This window comes from Camelus ferus, chromosome 5, assembly GCF_009834535.1.
Source record: "Camelus ferus isolate YT-003-E chromosome 5, BCGSAC_Cfer_1.0, whole genome shotgun sequence".
NCBI lineage: Eukaryota > Metazoa > Chordata > Mammalia > Artiodactyla > Camelidae > Camelus > Camelus ferus.
In genome coordinates this window covers 90,397,776-90,415,972 of record NC_045700.1, presented here as the reverse complement: position 1 = coordinate 90,415,972, position 18,197 = coordinate 90,397,776, and the positions used below count along the sequence as shown (strand labels likewise).

Genomic DNA, 18,197 nt, shown 5'->3' with positions numbered 1-18,197 from the left:
TTTATAATAAGGGAAAGTTGTGTGGGCTATATGAGAACTCTACTATTATATAGCTTTTCTGTAAATCTGAAACTATCCTAAAATTAAAAGTTTATTTAAAAAATAAAAGACTAGAATAACACCTGATAAGCCAATTCCCTTCGTGGTGAATTGCGATGAAGTGAAATATTATACATCTTCCATCCTTGGATTGGTATCAGAGTTAGAGTTAATATCATTAGAGAATTATCTCAGTATTAGTGTAAATTATCTAGCTTGAGTATGAACTGTTTTGAAGGAAATGAGTAAATAAGCTCTTTGAGTAAATAAGTTCTTTGTGTTTAAGTAGAGAAAACCCAAAAAGTTATCAGAATAATGCTCAAATATAAGGTGACCCTGAATATTAGGGAATCTCTTATCTTTTCAATGAAAAAAATATTTTTAAAAAGGGATGTGGATGGAATAGATAAATGTACGTTTTTACATACGTATTTAAGTCCATAATTTTAATAAAATATATGAATTTAGAAATATTATCCCCCATGCTCACTTCAGCAGCACATATACTAAAATTGGAATGAGACAGAGAAGATTAGCCTGGCCCCTGCACAGGGATGTCACACAGATTCATGAAGCATTCCATATTTAAAAAAAGAAAAAAAAAGAAATATATCCCCCCCACTTGTCACTTTTTATGAAACAATATTGCCAAAATTTTTTATGTGCAACTTTGACGTCAATATTGGGCACATAGTAGGTTGTCAACAAGTATTGAATAAATGATAGTTTGAAGTCAGATATATGGAAAGCCCTGGATCAGTCTGTGAGGATCCATTGAAGGCTTTTGACCATGAAAGTAATTCATAAAGGTGGAGTGGGATTTAACCTTTTCTCAGGGGAGATGAAGATGTCACAAATCATCTGCTTAAGGGAGGCCAGGGTGTGGCCAGGTGATGGCATGGGGACACAGAAGGAGCCCTGATTTAGGAGGTAGTCAGACCTGGATTCAGAAACTGCTGAAGACTGAGTGGTCCCAAGAGTCTCTGAGGAGGTGCCACTGAAGCCAGAACCTGAGGGTATGAAGAGTAAGGGCCAGAGCTCTCAGGTGGGCATCACAGGTAGAATGACTCTATTATGTCGGAGGCAGGGAAAGGAGCCCACTGTGACCAGAGCAGAGTGACTGGGGGACCTTGTAAACCATGGAAGGGACTCAATTTTTTTTTTAAGTACAAAGGAAAAATGGGCATTGACATCTAATTTACAGTTCTAAGAAACCACTTCCATGAGGAGAATGGATTGGAGGAAGAGGCAAGAATGGAAGCAAATAAAACCATCAGGAGGCTAGACTGGAGATGATAATGATTTAATAATATAATGATAATAACCAACACACCACTTACTAAATGCCCAGGCACAGTTCTAAACACTACATGAACCAGCTCATTTAAATGTGCTTTCCAGTTAGCACCCTCTTTCCTTCTCAAAAGTACCACAGTTTGGATGATACATTCCAGGAAACTGTGAATCAGCCAATTAACGTTTTCAGAGGGGTTTGATAGTTGGAGTGTTGTCTCCTCTCTACCCATCAATTTCAAACCATTCTATGAAAACCACTAACTAAGGCAACTCTATAATACAATATTAATTAAAGTAGGAAAAACTGGAATCTCATCTCTAAACTCCCTGAGCTTCTTCCTTTTTGTTCCCTTCTGTCCTGGCTCTTCTCTGGGTTCTGAGTTGTATGTGGGCATTTCTATTTGTCTCTTATTCTCAGTGTATTTTTTTTTCCCACTCCCTGTGTCTCTCTTTCCCTGTTTGTGTGTGTTGTGTGTTTCTTTCCTCTTTCTCCTCTTTGTCTTCCCTACCCCGTCTCTCTACTCTCTTCCCTTCCCCTAATCTCCCTCATTCTTCCCTCCTCAACTGGCCAGTGAGGTACTAGCGTGTACAGTGGATCTGTTCTGTTTAATATATAAAAATTGATGTTGCCTATTTCCATTTAAGACTGATTCAGACTCCCAAGAGCCAGTGTACTAGTTCCAAAATGCTTCTGTAGATGATTGTTACAAAGTATTTTAAATCTTTTTATCCCAGTTCCTGTATTCACATTGCTTGAGGAAATTTAGCTAGCACCCCACTTATCTAACTGGTTTCTTCCAATGCCACGCCTTCCGTTCCCACTCCACCACCACCTCTGGACTGCCTTCTCTACCTCAGGTCTCTCCTCAGCCCCTGCGCTGGGCAGCACCTAAATCATACCAGACCACATCTGTTCTTTAAAACAGAAGAGGACTTATTAAACCTTCCATGTTGAGCCAAGTGTCTGTCATTCTTCTATAATGTTTATCTTAGTTTTTCCCTCTGTTACTTTTCCTAAGGCTTGACACTTCACAAACTTGCTGTTGCTCTGAAGCTTATTTTAAAGATGCTTTTACATATGAGAGTGCCGCTTTTATATGCCTGGTTCCAAATAAGGGACTACCAGGGACAGCTCTCTTCCGTGCAGAGGCTTCCCTTAGTAAAGGAGCATTCCTTTGTGCTCATCCTGCATATAAATCACCAGGGAGCTTTTAAATGAGAAAAGACCTGACTGACCCAGAAGGTGGTATTTATAAATAGTCCTCCAGCCCCCCTTCCTTAAAGCTTGTCCACCTAATCCTCTCCACTCTCAAGATTGGAAGTGATTTGACCTCTGAGTCTTAAAACTCAGGCTCTTTTTCTTTTAAAAATCTGGTTGGCAAAAGCTGTTAAAAATGTTTTCAGCCTGATGATGATCAGCCATCAGAGCTTGCCTTTCATTTCCAACATTTTTAGCCAAATATGCTTCCGCTTTTGAGGACCAGCTTTTCTCATTGTTATTATTTTGAGACACCTACCTCAATAATTTTTATTTCTTTTTACTGATAGGCTATTGTGGATTAGAATTTTTATGATTTAGAGAGCTGTTCCCAAATGACTGCATCTTTGTCATGAACTGAGAGCCTTCCTTTTCATCCCTAAAATCACAGAACTTGGAGGGGCTCTAAATAGCCTCCATCCCAACATCACAGGATGGAGCTTTGTTTGCATTTCTCTAATCTTGTATTATTTATTTAAGGCTAAAATCTCACAGGTTTTGTTAGGATTATGAAATGAAGCACATGATATAGACACTAATAGATAGTTTTCCAGATTAGGGTACATGCAGGAAATGTCTAATTGTTGAGCTGGCTAAAGACACTTTTTAATATATTTTCCAAAAAGGTAATTAAGTCCTTAATCTGATTATTTATAAAGAGAAGAGATGCTTGTGTTAGGGAAATAAACCATATATTTTTAGCAGCTTCTCCTCTTTGCTATAAAATGGAGGAAACTTACATTCACTATCCATTAACTATCAGAGAGAATACTCTAATTTAAGGCTTTTTTCTTTTTATCCACTAATAGATTGAAGAGTAAGTCCTGGTCCCAGGCTTTTTACTTGCTGACCTGGGCCAGGGGCAGTAATACTTTTTCTGAAAGGTGCTAGATCTGATCCATCTGTTGCTTTGTGAGGAGAGCCACTTCTCAAAGGCTTTCCTTGCAGTAGACTTACTAGAATGTCCTACTTGCATGTGAGTCTGGAACTTTAGAAGTAATTTTAGCTTTGTTGTTTAAGAAAGTCTGGTGTCTAGTGTGGCTGTATTGGTACATAAGAGACTATCTGTAGAAAAAGAATAAAAAACATGCACAGAGCAGGCTGAACAAGTACTGTGTCTTCTGAAACCCTTGGGCTTAAATGTCTAAGGCAGCTCTGTTCAGATCCAAGCTCAGAGTGGACTTGATAGAGCAGTAGTACTTACTATTTTATTTCTCTAGCTGGGGAAGCTTTCTCCTAATGTATATGGAGACTCTGGAATCGGTAAAAATGTGTGAGTAATTAGGATTATAAGACATGGCCTGAGCACATATGTATCCTTTTGACTTGCTTTTCAAGTTAGTGGTTAAAAAAAGAAAGTGGAGTTTAGAAATACAAAGCAAGAGAGAAAACCACATAGGTGCAAAAGAGCAGCAGTAGCAGCAAGATAATGAGCATACTAGGAGAGTTAGGATTACACACACTGAGAGGACAGTAACACAGCCAACACAACTTCAAAGCAATGGTGGGTTCAAGTCAGGGGACAGTGCACAAGCTGGTTGAGGGCACAGGATGCTTGGGGTACCCATCACATTCAAGGCACACTACTGGATAAGGATAACCATTGGTTATCTTTTGTGACTTTTCATATATAGCAGCAGAACTTTTGGAAAGAATCTCTCCAGAGGGTTAAATATAGTAACATTACATACATAATGATGCTAATCAAGCGTGTTGTTCAGGGTCCTTCACCATAAGCTGCCCAAACAATGGGAAGGGTTCTCAAAGGCTCTCTGGTGCTTTCAGAACTGACTGGCAGCTGGAGGACCAGGGCCTGCAGCAACAGCCACACTGCAGGAAAGGTCAGGTTGGCACTACCTGCTGCCCTACCCTGAAGAACTGCTGATTTTTCCTCAAATCCTTGTGTGACTACAGCTTCAGGGTCCCAAGTGTCCAAGCCTAGGTCAGGTGCTTGCCCACATCTGCACCTTGACCAGGAGAGAAGGATCTGGATCTTCTAGTTGTTACAGTGCAAAGCAGCCACTGCCTCCCGTGGGGCAAGGGAGGCCGCAGGGTAGGGGTTGGGAAGAGGGTTTGGTTGCTAAACAGCCAAAAAAAAAAAAAAAAAGATAAAAAAAAGAAGAAAAAAATACACATGTAAACTGTATCAGCTATTTATCTGAAGCTCAGTTTCTTTTAACCATCTTTCTCAGGCTCAGCCTACATGCATGTACAACATTAATTTTCTTTTCCTTTAATGATTTGTCCATTGGTTTTAAAAATAAAAACAAAAAAAACTTAGGACTGTCTTTTTAAATTTAGTCTTTGTTGTTATGAAAGTTGTACATGTATATCTACCTGGTTTCTAGTGAAGAACAACATTCCATGTGTTCCTACTCCTGTTGTCTACTTCCCAGAGAAAACTATTTTCAATTTTTTCTAGTTGATTTATTTGGTGTTTATCTTGATATTTCTAAATAGCACACTGTGGTTATATAATGTTTCCATTTTAGGCATTATTTATCAGCTTCCCACGATGGAAATGAGTTTTGTCCTTTCTCAACACTTTATACCTGACCACACATACACTCTTCTCCTTCCTCCATCGTCCCAGGATAATTGTATTGGATCCATAGTCTGTGTTGTTATTATTACTGCATCAACACTGCAATGAAGCCTTGTAGTATACTGTGACTACTTCTTTCCCCAGTACTACCTTTTATTTTTCCTTGATATTAGTAATTGTCTTTCTTTTTTATTCATTTGCCTAAATTTTCTGTACTTGTCATTAATTTGACCTCCAAATCTTCCCTACTTGAATAACTCCTCTTTCCATATAAACACATTAGATATTCTATGAATTTCATCTTTTTTACATTTAATCTTAAAATCCTTCCCTGAGTATTCTGACTTGCTCTTGTCTGGACTTTGGACCAGTAGCTCTCCAGTCCTGCTAAGGAACTATTGTCTTGGGGTCTCCTTCACCATCACTCTGAGGACCCTCTTACTTGTCTCCTGTTTTAGATCCCTTGCTTCCTGGCTCTGATGTCATCCTCTTCCTTGGTCTTCCCTGTTGTTTTTTAAGGAGCGTATTACCATTAGTTTCTTGAGAAAGTCAAGTTTTTTTCAGTTTCATGAATCATTTCCCTGAGAATTTTAAAGACACTTTCTTTTTTTCTGTCCTCATTCATTCTGATTTTTTTTTTCCCATTCTGATTTTGACCCTTTATGTAACAATTCATTTTCCCTCTAGAAGCTTCTCTTTAACCTTGACATTCTGCAAGTTCACAAAGATGTGACTTGGGCCCTTACTGAATCTTTTCAGTTGAGAACATTTTCTTGAGTGTGTTTTCTTGATGACTTCCTCTCATTGGTTTGGTTTGGTTTTGTCTTCTGTTCTTTTTCAAACTCCTGTTAGTTAGATGCTGGACCTCTTGTACTGATGTCAAGTTTTTGTATCTTTCTTCTCCTGTTTTCTATCCTTGTAGTCTTTCTCTTTTTCTTTCTGAAAGAATCTTTTTGTCTTCCAACTATTGCACTGAGTTGTTTGGTGCTGCTATCCAAATGTATATTTTCCTAGAGTTCTTTTTTGTCCTCTGAATGTTCTTGTTTTTAATTGGTATTATTAACTCATTTATTGTATGATAAGCAATATAGAAATGAGATAATATAAATACATATGTTAGAAGGCATTTTTCTGACTGAAAGCAGTTATCAGTTGACCAATCTCAGAAGCTGTAACCTTGAGCCAGATAGAATACATAAAATTCAATTGTATATAATTTTTAGTATTTGTAAAGATCATGTTGCTGGTCATTTGTGTGTGTGTGTTTTTAATGTTCCTTTTTAAAAAGTTTGTATCTTCCTCTATAGTCTTTTTTTTTTTCCTCCAAGTTGCTTTTTTCCTCTTTGTTTTGTTCTGTCTTTCATAGTAAACACTTTCTTGAGTTTCTGGTGATCCTTGGTTATCTTCTCATATTTAAGAGCAGGCCACTAAATAGCTAACTTAAAAGGCCTGGACTTGTGAGTAAAGCTTGTGGACTGTGAACGTCATTGTAGGGTGATTTGCCTGAGTCATTTCCTGGGATTCCTCTCTTGTCTGTTTCTTTAGGTCTTTTATCTTGGCTGGTCAGATTCTGTTGGAAATTTTTAAATTTTACTCCATTCATTTTCTACCTCTTTCTTGGAATTTCTAGATGTGTACTGTCTCTGAGTTCTCATGTTGTTAATAAAAATACCTCCCCTGGATCTCTGCTTCTCCCTTTAGATGTCCTTTGCACTCTCCTACACATTCTTACTTGCTTTCTTGGCACTTAGCAGTTAGCCAACTTGCTAAAAAAAGTAAATGAGAGTTGATAGGAGCGAATCTGAGACACCTAGAGTACAAAGTAGAAATCACTTCGGTGCCTTGTTTTTCCTTAATATATTTGATCAGAAATTGGATGAATCTTCGGGATGCTGAGACAGGGAAGATACTCTGGCAAGGAACAGAAGACCTGTCAGTCCCTGGAGTGGAGCATGAAGGTACTCAGCCACCCTTTGTCCGCACAGGGCTGACGACTCGGGAGCAGGGCCCAGGCATCAGGGAGCTAAGTTTTAACACAGACCCACGAGGGGCCACGCCTCCAGAGGCACAGCATGTCAGTCCGCATGGTGCTGACATCCCTAGTACTTTTATTGTGTTTCTCCCACTTCCCAAAACCCACTTTGTACTGAAATTTTAGCATTAGAACATACCCAAAGATGTAAACTAAGATCTCAGGTTTTTTCCCTAAGAAAATTTGCATTTTTATCTCCCTAAAATAAGAGGAAAAAAAGTTAAAACCAACAGAAAAGAATAGAAAAAAGGTGCCCATTCAGCCCCCTTCCTGATAAGAGGAGCTATGTAAGGCCTTTAGATGCACTAAATCTGTTGTTACTTAAAGATCTTTTGGTCAAATGCACCAGACCAACTTGGTTAAAAAGTATAATTCTGTTACCAAGGCAGTCTCTGAAATTTAACATAGATAACATGTTCTTTAAATCAGCTGTAAAAAGTTCCCAGAAATGGTTTCAATTTTTTTTCTTTACCAGCCCGTGTTCCCAAGAAAATCCTCAAATGCAAGGCAGTGTCTCGAGAATTGAACTTCTCTTCAGCAGAGCAAATGGAAAAATTCCGCCTGGAACAAAAAGTTTACTTCAAAGGGCAATGCCTAGAAGGTATTCTGCTGCTTACATGCCTGAAATCCGGGCTTAGGGTGACAGGGACAAAAGTCAAGACCCAGTGGACTAAAGCACAGCTCTGATAACACTTATTTTGCAACTCAGTTTGTGATAGGGTTCCAACACCCTGGCAGGTAGGGGAGCCCCAGAGAAAAGAAGCAAAAAGAAAGCTGGCAACTACAAGGGGCTTTGAGCCCAACAAAAAGGATTTCTGACCCTGGTGGACCTGGGGTTGGTGCCTGCTCTGTCACTGATGTGGGGTTGTAATGTTGTCATAAGGAAGCTGCTGACTGGGGCCTGGTTCAGGGCTCTCCACACGGTCTCGGACAGATTGGATGGGCAAGGCCACTCCGCCTTGAGTTTTCACAGTGAAGTGTATGAGTGCACATATGTGTCTTAGAGCTGAAATTCCAAGGGAAAGGGCCTATTCTGTACTTCTGCTTATAGTTTACAGCCAGCCTATGTCAAAGAAAATGTTGCTGGCCTAGTTCTTTAGACCCCAAAGCATAGGGAGCAGGCTTCTGGTGTGGTCCAGGGAACAGCCTGAAGGGGGCTCCCATGTCCTTTCTTGTGCCTCTGGTCTGGGAGGTTTCTGATGGCTTCATTGGTGGTTCTTGGGATAGGAAGAGGCTTGCTCTAAAGGAGGGGATCAAGGAGCCCTGCAGCTCTGCCCAGGGCACCAGCTCACCCGCTTTTCCTTCTTCCTTCAGAATGGTTCTTCGAGTTTGGCTTTGTGATCCCTAACTCCACAAACACCTGGCAGTCCCTGATAGAGGCAGCGCCTGAGTCCCAGATGATGCCAGCCAGCGTGCTAACGTGAGTGAGTGGGCTGGAGAACTGGAGTGCCTATCAGTGGGCATCTCAGGCATGTGGGACTCGTGGTCCCATTCAGCGGACAGGCAACTGAGGTTGAGAATAAGGGTAAAAAAGTATCCAGGGGTATCCAAGTTTACAGCTTACTGACTTTTGTCATGTGAAAAAGACAGTGTGATAGAATGGAAAGAATAAAACTTTAGATTAGACCTTTAGGCTAAATTCCTGATTAACCCTGACTAGCTGTGAAATCTTGGACAACTTACTTTACCTCTCTGGGCCTTATTCTTCTCCTCTATAAATGTAGAATTAGTAATTCTCTCTCACAGAGGTATAGTGAGGATGAAATGAGGTGATATGGAAGGAAACTGGCACTTAATACATATTAAATCTATGCTAATTTGGTTTCTTTCCTGACTAGCAAACTTCTGGTGCTCTGTACTTTGAGTAGCCTTCAACAGAATCTAACAAAGTCCTAATTCTGTTTTAGACGATAATGTTTGGTTATAGTTTTTCAGAGACTAGCTTACCACTTTAACAGCTTTAATAACTATGCTTCCTGCTCAAAGAGTAATCAGTTTGTTCTTTGTCCGAAACTGTCTGTCAATAACTGACCACCTACCATTTTCTCTTGGGAAAAGATATTAGTCTTTCAGAGGTTTTAGTAATATTCCTGGTAACAAATTATTCACACAGATAATTGTGTAATATTGGATAATGTCTTTAAACGGGTCCTTAATGAAAGCCACATTGAATTTGTAAATAGATGTTATTTATTTTATGTCTTTGTTTATTTTATGTCTCCCTTCCTCCATGCATTTGATTTTTCTAAGAGATTTTTAATTATAACAGTAGATATTTTTATATTCCATCAGCCAGTCAGATCTTGAGTTCCTTACTTACCTATTTTATAATTAATTACCAGCAAAAAATGTATCTGCTTGCTATCAATTACCCTGGAAGAGGACAGTGTTGTATGTAGAAGGGCATCTTTTAGATTTTATTAACCCTTATTGGACTTCTTCTTGACCAAGTCTGATTTCTTTCAGGTACTAACACCAGTCAGTCTGTGATAACATATTTATGTTATGAAAGTCATGTCCTAACTTTTTAGAACCCCCAAACAGTACCACTGTTGCCCTTAACTTGGTTCAAGAGTAGTTTGGATTGGAAACACTGAAATACCAAGAAAAATGAAATTGCGCTATGTACAATACAGGTGCATCTTTTGGAGTTCTTGCATCTTAAACCATAGAAACTGACTCTGCCTAACATGACAGAGTTGAAAGGGTGGGACTGAGACCTAAGCAGCTTGAAAGACGCAGGTGGCAGGAAAGGTGGATGGTTTCCTCAAGGAGCAGCTATAGAAAGGATCCTGCTCAGGGGGGAGAGTCTGATTGGCCCACATTACATCTTATGCCCAGCCCTTTGCCAGGTGAGGGAGGGGCCACTTGATTGACCCATGGACTGGAGATAGGGTAGTTCCTCAACAGAAGAGCAGGGTACTGTTACCCAAAGTGAGAATAGACACAGCTGTCCACTAGAGTAGGTTTTTTTTAGGGAAAGATACCACCTCTAAGGTCTGTAGGTTTCCATGTGAATCAGAAAGTTTGCTATATTTATAAGCACACCTGTGTGCAGAGCACTCTACTAAGGGCCTTAAGTATACAGTGGATTAAGACATGCTCTCTCTCCTGATTTCTGAATTAAAGACACAAGTTAAATGTCATGTTAGACATCTAACCCTATATGGACACAGATTTTAATATCCCCAAGGCAGGGTTATAGGTGAGTGCATGTCCATGGGCCCAGCAAACCCAGATTGAAACCACTTTGCGGAATTGAAATCTGTTGCCTAACACACTCACTCTTTTGCCCTCTCTTCTTACTTATAGTGGGAATGTTATCATAGAGACAAAGTTTTTTGACGACGATCTTCTTGTAAGCACATCCAGAGTGAGACTTTTCTACGTTTGAGAGAAGAATGTGTGTGCATTTCAAGAATTTGTTTTTTTAGGGGGAAGGAGGAAACTGTTTGCTTTTTTCCTCCATATATTTGATTTTTGACACTTCCACCCCGAATTCCCTCTACGGCAAAACCCACCTGCAGCCACCAGGGGACCAGCGTGTAGGTAACCAGATGGCCTTTTTCTCTCAAGCCGCCATCGTCCACTGACCAGACTAAACTCCCAACCCCAGTCCAGGGCAGAGGGCATGCCTCAACTCCTTCCTGGAGTAGACACAGGGACAAACACACCATGAGCTATTCTTGTCACCCTCCCTGCCTCCTTCTTGGGCCCTGCAGGCAACACTTCTCCCTTTGGCCCCTGGTTTTGGAAAATTTCATGTTCCTGACCCACATTTAGTTTTTTCCTACCATTTCTATTTCAAACATTTAACTTGTAAAATAGACTGTGATATTATTATTACATAATGAATTAAAACATATGAATTAAAATATTCCTACGTCTTTAGCTTGACACTGCTTTCATCTCTCCTTTTCTTGGAACATGAACTTGGCTCCATGATGGGAGGAAAGACATATAACAGACCATAGGATCACAGCAATGTTTTACCCCAGAGAGCAACTGATAGACCTTGTGGTTCCTGAGTGCTCCAGTTGCTGCTTTCTAAGAATGTACAACGTACCCAAACAAGACCAACGCTTAACATTTGTCTTTTAGACATGATATTTAGTGGTTCTCTTCCACAACACACATGCACCCTTTGTTTGTTTGTTGTTACTGTTTTTAACTTTTCACTTTCTTTTATTTATTTTATTTTTTAGGGGATTTGGGGAGGGGGTCGTAATTAGGTTTATTTATTTATTTTTAGTGGAGGTACTGGGGATTGAACCCAGAACCTCATGCATGCTAAACAGACACTCTGCCACTGAGCTAAGCCCTCCCTCTCTCTTCTTTTACAATGTGCATTTGTTCAGGAGGTTTCTAAAAAGGTTGGAAGTTCTAAGTTAGTAGAGTAGGGACTCCTGTATTCCTAAGTGAGAGGATAGAAGTTACAAAATGAGGAAAAGGTCTCCCTAAACTTACCTGGTGCGCACTGGAAAAGCATCTGGAGGGGCGGGAGGCTGCGAGGCCTTCAAAGCCGTGGTCAGAGGAAGCCAGTGTGGGAAGGAAGTGATTCTGTCTGCAGTGCTTTCACGTCTGACAATAGAGAGCAAATTGAAAAAGGTTCTTTTTTAGGCACCTACCTCTGAGCTGCTTTCACTGTCCTTTTAAAAATACCAGCAATTAAAAGTGTTCTGACTCCCAAAGTAGTAGGGTCTGAGGCCAGAGGAGGGAAAATACATTAAGAGAGAGGCCTTTTTGGTGTAGCCCTGCTCCCAGATTCCTGCTCTCCGTCCATCTGTTACCGCCAAGGGCCTGTTTGCATCTGTGGGTGGGGAGGAAAAGCAGTACATTTTTAGTGACTTATCTCTATCTTTCAGCCATGATTCTGTTCCTCACATTAGATCCGTTATCTTCAAAAGCTAATTTTTTTAAATACCAAAGGTTGGATTAAAAAACAAGGTGAAAATGAGTCAAGCTTTCTTTTTGCTTTCCAAAAATGCCATGTCTTTTCTCAGAGTGAACCTGTCTCCTTCCTTTTTCCTGGGCTGTATCTGCTCCCCAGAATCCCATCAGGGAAGGCTCTCAGGGGCCTGGACACATTCTGATAGAGAAAGGACTTCCCAGGGAATGCTTCTGACCTGCTTAGACCTCCTTCACTGCCCTTCCCCGCTCACCCACCCAGCCAGCACAGTCAGGGACAAACTTCTTTGCTAGCTGCTCTGAGCAAAACAAAAAGAATTGTAGCCCAGGCATTCTTAGACACTTACCGTATCTCCAGGTACATATGCTCAGGAAATAGTTATCATTGTATCATGAAACAAGCAAGGCAAAAAAGTGTGTACTCCAGGAACAATGCCGATCGAGGGGTTCCAAGCGCGGGTGGGATTTGGGCAGACGTAGGGTATGGCTGACTGCTGTGGTGGGAGGAAAAGAAGGGAAGTGGTACAGGCCAGGGAAGAACTCACCCGAAGGAGAGGGCACGGGAGCTGCAGAGACCAGGACCCTTGGTATGGTGAGGTCAGCCCTTGTAGAGTGGGTGCAGGTCCAAAAGCCTGACAATCTGGGGGTTTATGGATACATAAAGGCCACAAAATGTTGGAAGGAGAAGCATACAGATCAGGTCTGGCACAGTATACAGCCATTGGTTCTCAAACATTCATGGGCACCCCCACCCCCAGAGATTCTGGTTCAGTAAGTGTTGGACCCAGAAATCTGCCTGTGAAAGCACCCTGGGTGATTCTTCTCCAGGTGGCCTGTGGACTATACTTTGAGAAATATTGATAGAAGCATTTAGTGAATGTTAGAGACATACATACATACCCTATAAGTGAGATCTCCAAGCAGCATGCTTCAGGAACCAAGGGAGGTCCCAGTTCTGACCTGTGCAGGTAAGGGGAAGAGTTCAGTTGCTCAGGGCAATCAAGAGGAACTTTTGAGTCTTTAGAGGAAAGGACTGGAGAATCCCAGGCGGCCCGGCCTTTGAGAAAGACTTGGGAGAACTTAGAGACTCTTTCAAACATGGATGTTTGTTTAGGTTTTCTGCGTGGTGTGAGTGTTTTGAGTAACTTCGGTGATGGAGCACATGGTGAAGCTTCGAGTCTGGCCCTAGTTGAGCATAAAGGGTGGAGGGAGCTCAGTCTACCAAAGAGGATCTGGCCATATTCAGGACATTCTTACAGGCCTATTATGTGTATCAGTAAGATGTCATGCAAGACACAGGCCTGCCTTTGGAGCTTTGTCTCTAGTAGAGCAATTATAAGTGCCTGCCAGGAGAGAAGGACAAAGTGGGCATTTAAAGGAAGAAGAGATTACACACAGTTCAGAAAAAAACAGGAAAGCCCTCTTCTCTGGATCCTTCAACTCAGCCTATAAAGCATTCAAGTCACCCTAAAAAATAACTAGATTTTGAAAAATAAATCTTTCCTTCAATCCTGCATGTCCTTTAGCTCCTCCTCCATCCTTTTTTTCCTCTACGGATTCAGACTTTTCAGAATTGTTTCTACTCACTCTTTGCACTCCCTGCCTCTCATTTACTCCTCTGCTGTCTGGCTCTGGTCTATGGCCTCTTCTCCTGGAGCAGTGAACTCCACTGAGCCACTCTCCCCATCCAGTCCTTCTTGCTTTATCTGCTGGGATTCTGGAAGCCACTTCCTGGGTGTCTGCTCCTTGCTCCTTTGCAGGCTCTTCATTTTCTTCCAACTGCCTTGTCCCTAAAATGTTTGTTGGTGGATTTGGAATTTTTTTTAGCTATTATATATTGAGAATGTGCTTGTGCAGATTCTTTAAGCATTATCCATTCATTCCATACATACTTATTGAGCACTTTGTATGTACCAGACACTGTTCTAAATGGTGGAGACACTCACTAGACAAGATGAGTCAGGTCCCTACCATTAGATTCTAATGAAAGGAGACAGAAAGCAAATAAATTCAGATAGTAGTCAATGCTCTGAAGAAAACTGGGCAGTGCAGTAGCAGCATATCTGGAACAAGGAGGTGAAAAAAACAAAGATTCCACATTCAGCTTTTGACCCCAAAACAGGATTGACGAGTCCCCAGCAAGCCAGAAGTCTGGAAAGCCAGGCTTTACTCAAAAGAAAAGATTTTTTAAATCTCTTAACCTATCATCAACAAATGAAGAACCATATGTGCCGTACTTGGTGCAGCAAAGAATTCAGGTTCTGACAGGGGAGGAGTGAAAGCCTATCCCTTCCACCTGGCAAAGGATGGAGAGGAGGGATGATGAAGAAGCAGGGCGAAGAGGTCCAGGGCTGATGTCCTTGCTTTCCTTCACCCCTGGGCCTGGATGGGAGGAGTGAGTAGAAACATCTGCCCAGGTGTGGGGGAAAGATACTCACTTCCTGGAGGTTAGTGGGGAGGAAGGGCTGTCCCACGATCCAATAGACAGAGGCCTATTGACTTATTGTCATAAACATCTCCCCCATCTTGTCCTCCATCCCCACGGCCCCTGCCGCAGTTCCTGTAACCATCGGGGACTGGTCCAGCTGACGGCATGGCCTCCCCTTCTGATTTACCCTTCACATTACAACCAGAGGCAGACCCAAGATGTGCATCCGATCACCAGTCCCTCCACATTGTCAAGTTTATTTTTAGAATTTCTTGCTAGTGACTTGTTGTTTTGCAGCATTCAAAATGCACTGTTAAATGATCCTCAAAGGGAAAACATAAAATGGCTTAGCAGTTCTTTTTGCTGCTTTTATTTGGTCTGAAACTGAGCAACTTTGATTATAGCTTTGAATAAATTGAGGGATGCAGTGGAGTGGAGTGAGAAGCAGAAATCTGGTAAATACATTTGGTATCTAAACTGCCCACCAAGACACCCCAGGGCACTGCAGCAAATTCACAGGGCCGCCATAGGATCTTGTAGTTTTTGAAGGAAATGCAGTGAATGGGACATCTGTCATACACTGTTCAAAACTGATGTGACCAGGAAATGAGAGTGGTAGTGTCCAATCTGATTCCAAGATTTAAGAAGCTGTGCAGTGCCCAACAGGCACACACACCCTATTAGTAAGTCATTGTGATTATAAATGAAATAAACATGTTTTTTCTCTCAATTTAGGTGGCTTTTTCTGAAATAATATGACAGCCACTAAGTTGGGTAATAAATACTTAAGGTTTTTGGACCTAATACTTAATGAAGAGAATTGTTAGTTATCTCCTTTGGTCTAGTAACCCACCACCACCACCACATGGGTATTGACCACCCAGCTCTGAACTGTGAGACAGCTCGTGGTTTTTTGGAATGCTTTTAAATTCTTGCACTTATTGAAGGAAATGTATTCAAAGTAAAAGAAGGCATTTTACTCAAATTTCTTAGAATGGCTTCTTAAGTGGCTTGGTTTATTCACATCATCCCCCAAATAGCTATTCTCAATTATAAGAAGATAAACAAAATTATTGAATGTTTCATATATATTATAATTGTTACCTTCACATTGGGTTAAAGTATGTATCCTTAGCTATCTATATGCTCTCGGAATGGTGCACAGGCCACCCTGGTGGAATCGAGCTATACGTGTCTGGTCTACCTATTTACAGAACTGGAATTTCATTTCATTGTTTTGTGTTATTGCAGAAGTTAATAATGGTCATTTTTTTCTTTCATGGTACATTGTTGGTCACACACATTGGTTTCTTGGGGCCCAGCCCTTGGTCAGAATTAGAATCCATATCATGTCTTCTGGCAGATTGTCTACTAACTGTTACTCTATTTTAATTGGTTTGTATTCAGCAATGATCTACAATGCATTTGGTACAATTAGGCTACGGTTTTTCTTGGAGGGTTCACAGTTGCTTAAAAGTAGACATTTTATGATGTTGCAGTGGTTTTATGACCATAGTGATCCTCAAACGTTTTCAGGCTCAAGTGGTATCATTATGGCACAGACTTCCAGGAGCTTGGTTGTGGGTTTGGTGGCATTTTAGAGGAGGCACACAATCATTTGCAGAGGAAAACCTCCTTGGCCTCCCAGGGAGGCAAGTAGCCGCTGGGAGTGTCCTAAAAATGTCATTGCATAACAAGGGACTACCAGGTAAAAGTCCAGTCACTGTTTGTGACTTTGGCGGACCCCTGAGCAGAGCAGGAAGATAATAGAAAGCCCACCCACCTAATAAGCAGACCCATTTGGTGCCACAGTCAGTAAATGTTCTGTCCTTAAGATGAACTCAGACCACACTGTCTCCAAGGAAAGGAATGAGCTTTTCCTGGGGAGATGCTCACCACAAGGCTGACTGGCAGAGCAGCTCACCGGGGACAGTGTTGACAAAGGGATCGGGATTGTAGAATCCACCGTCACTTTCCCATGTGACTGGGACCCACCCTTTCTCAGCACCTTCCAGATTAGGTGACTGCCCAGCACTGCTGTCCAGCAGGCCTTGGCCCCGGGTTCTAGTGGAAACCACAAGGGTCCGACTCAGGACATTGTGGGAAGGCTGGCAAGAAGGACCCAGAGAAAAACCGAGAAGGGGAGAAGTTTTCCTAGGATTCAGAATGGCACTGCAGATGGATTTCTATGTCAAAAAAGTATGTACATATTCTTTGATTCTTGATATATAGGGTCAAATGCTTTCTTGAAAGGTTTGTACCAGTTTCCACCCTTTGTTGTCCCCCGACATACTGATACCAGTCACCTCCTGGGCTGTGTTGACAAGGGACACTGCCATGAGCATACGCCGCAGGCCACCTGCAGCCGAGGGAGCCTGCATGAGGCTCATGCAGGGCTCTAAGAGCCAGACTGGAATTGGTTCCCTAAGGAAGCCTTTCCCATCATCTGCTTAGTTCAGCAAATATTCCCGGAGCCCTGGTGATGGTCCTTGTGCAAGATCAGCTTTTTGTGGACATGAATGTCCTTCAACATGTTAATAGGCTTTCTGTGAAAAAAAAAAAAAAATCTGGCTCAAATAAGTTTGGAATGAGCTGCATTTTAACCTTGTTCTTGGAGACTTCTTAGTATATTGAAGACTGAGTTCTGTAGAAAGAAAACACTTTTAACATTGTTTAACCCAGTATTTCTCCTAATTGGACAGATCTCACCTCTTAGGCACATCTTAGAGCAGAGAGACAGTTGGGAGGCACCAGGCTGCATAAAGGTTAGGATCCCACCTCTTACCCAGGAACCTCACAGAGCAATCGAGTTAGTTCAATGAGACTGCTTGGCTGTGAGGCACCGGGTGGGAACACTGGAGGTTCAGTGGGTCAGAGAGCCCTGGGGCTGCAGATGAGGGAAGAGGGGCTCCAGGCCAGGGGTGCAGGAGGGCAGCCCCGATGGCCCTGGGCCACCCCCCCCCACCAGTTGGGCATGAGTCGAGCAGTACTCTGCGGTTCTGTTGAGAGATGAGCCATGAGCTTCACAGCCTCTTCTGAGGCTGATTCACCTCCCTCTGTTCCCTCTCAGCCCGGAACCCCCACCAGAGACGTGACCCCCCACACCTCCATGCCCTCCCTCTTCAAGCTGTCTGCTCATGAAGGCCCTGTTGGCCTTGGACACTGGAGCCTGGAGCCTTGTAGTCTCTTGTTTACTAGTATGACTCAGAGACCACAGAAAACCCAACCTGAACCAGCCTAAGCTAGGAAGATATTTACTGACTTGTATAATTTAAAAGTCCAGAGATTGTTCTAGCTTCAGGCACAACTAGACCAGGGGCTCAAGCAATGTCATCAGAACTTAGGGTTCCTCTGCCTCTTGGCTCAACTCTGGTCCTATCTGTATGGGCTGCAGCCTCAGCTTCTCACTCAACTGCCTGAGTTCAAGGCCCAAGGCCCAAGCCCAAGTTTGTTCCTTTCCAGCAACTCAGTCAAAAATTCCAGAGCTCACTCTGATTGGACCAGCTTGGGTCATGTGCCAGCTCTGAGCCAATCAGTATGTCTCGGGGGGACCGTGGGCACTGGCCAAGACTAAGTCATATCCTGTCCATGGGGCTTAAGAGTGGGAGAGAGGAAATTCTCCAGGAGGCAAAGTGGATAGTTTTAGGAGATTATTGCCAAGAGAAGGGTGACAGGATGGCTGCTGGTGGCA

General features: G+C 42.1%; 1 protein-coding gene and 1 non-coding gene across 2 annotated transcripts in view; both read left to right on the top strand.

Annotated features, from left to right (window-relative positions):
• PDE6D (phosphodiesterase 6D) overlaps positions 1–11,053 on the top strand; it is a 45,153-nt gene extending 34,100 nt beyond the window's left edge. Inside the window, exons 2-5 of the mRNA XM_006183284.3 lie at positions 7,008–7,096; positions 7,646–7,771; positions 8,485–8,590; positions 10,483–11,053. Coding sequence (XP_006183346.1) covers positions 7,008–7,096; positions 7,646–7,771; positions 8,485–8,590; positions 10,483–10,564 — 403 coding nt within the window. The 3' untranslated portion in view covers positions 10,565–11,053. The remainder of the gene's footprint in view (positions 1–7,007; positions 7,097–7,645; positions 7,772–8,484; positions 8,591–10,482) is intronic.
• LOC116663936 lies at positions 522–628 on the top strand. The gene has a single exon (XR_004320292.1). It is a non-coding gene; the product is annotated as a U6 spliceosomal RNA (small nuclear RNA).
• Positions 11,054–18,197: the final 7,144 nt, after the last annotated feature.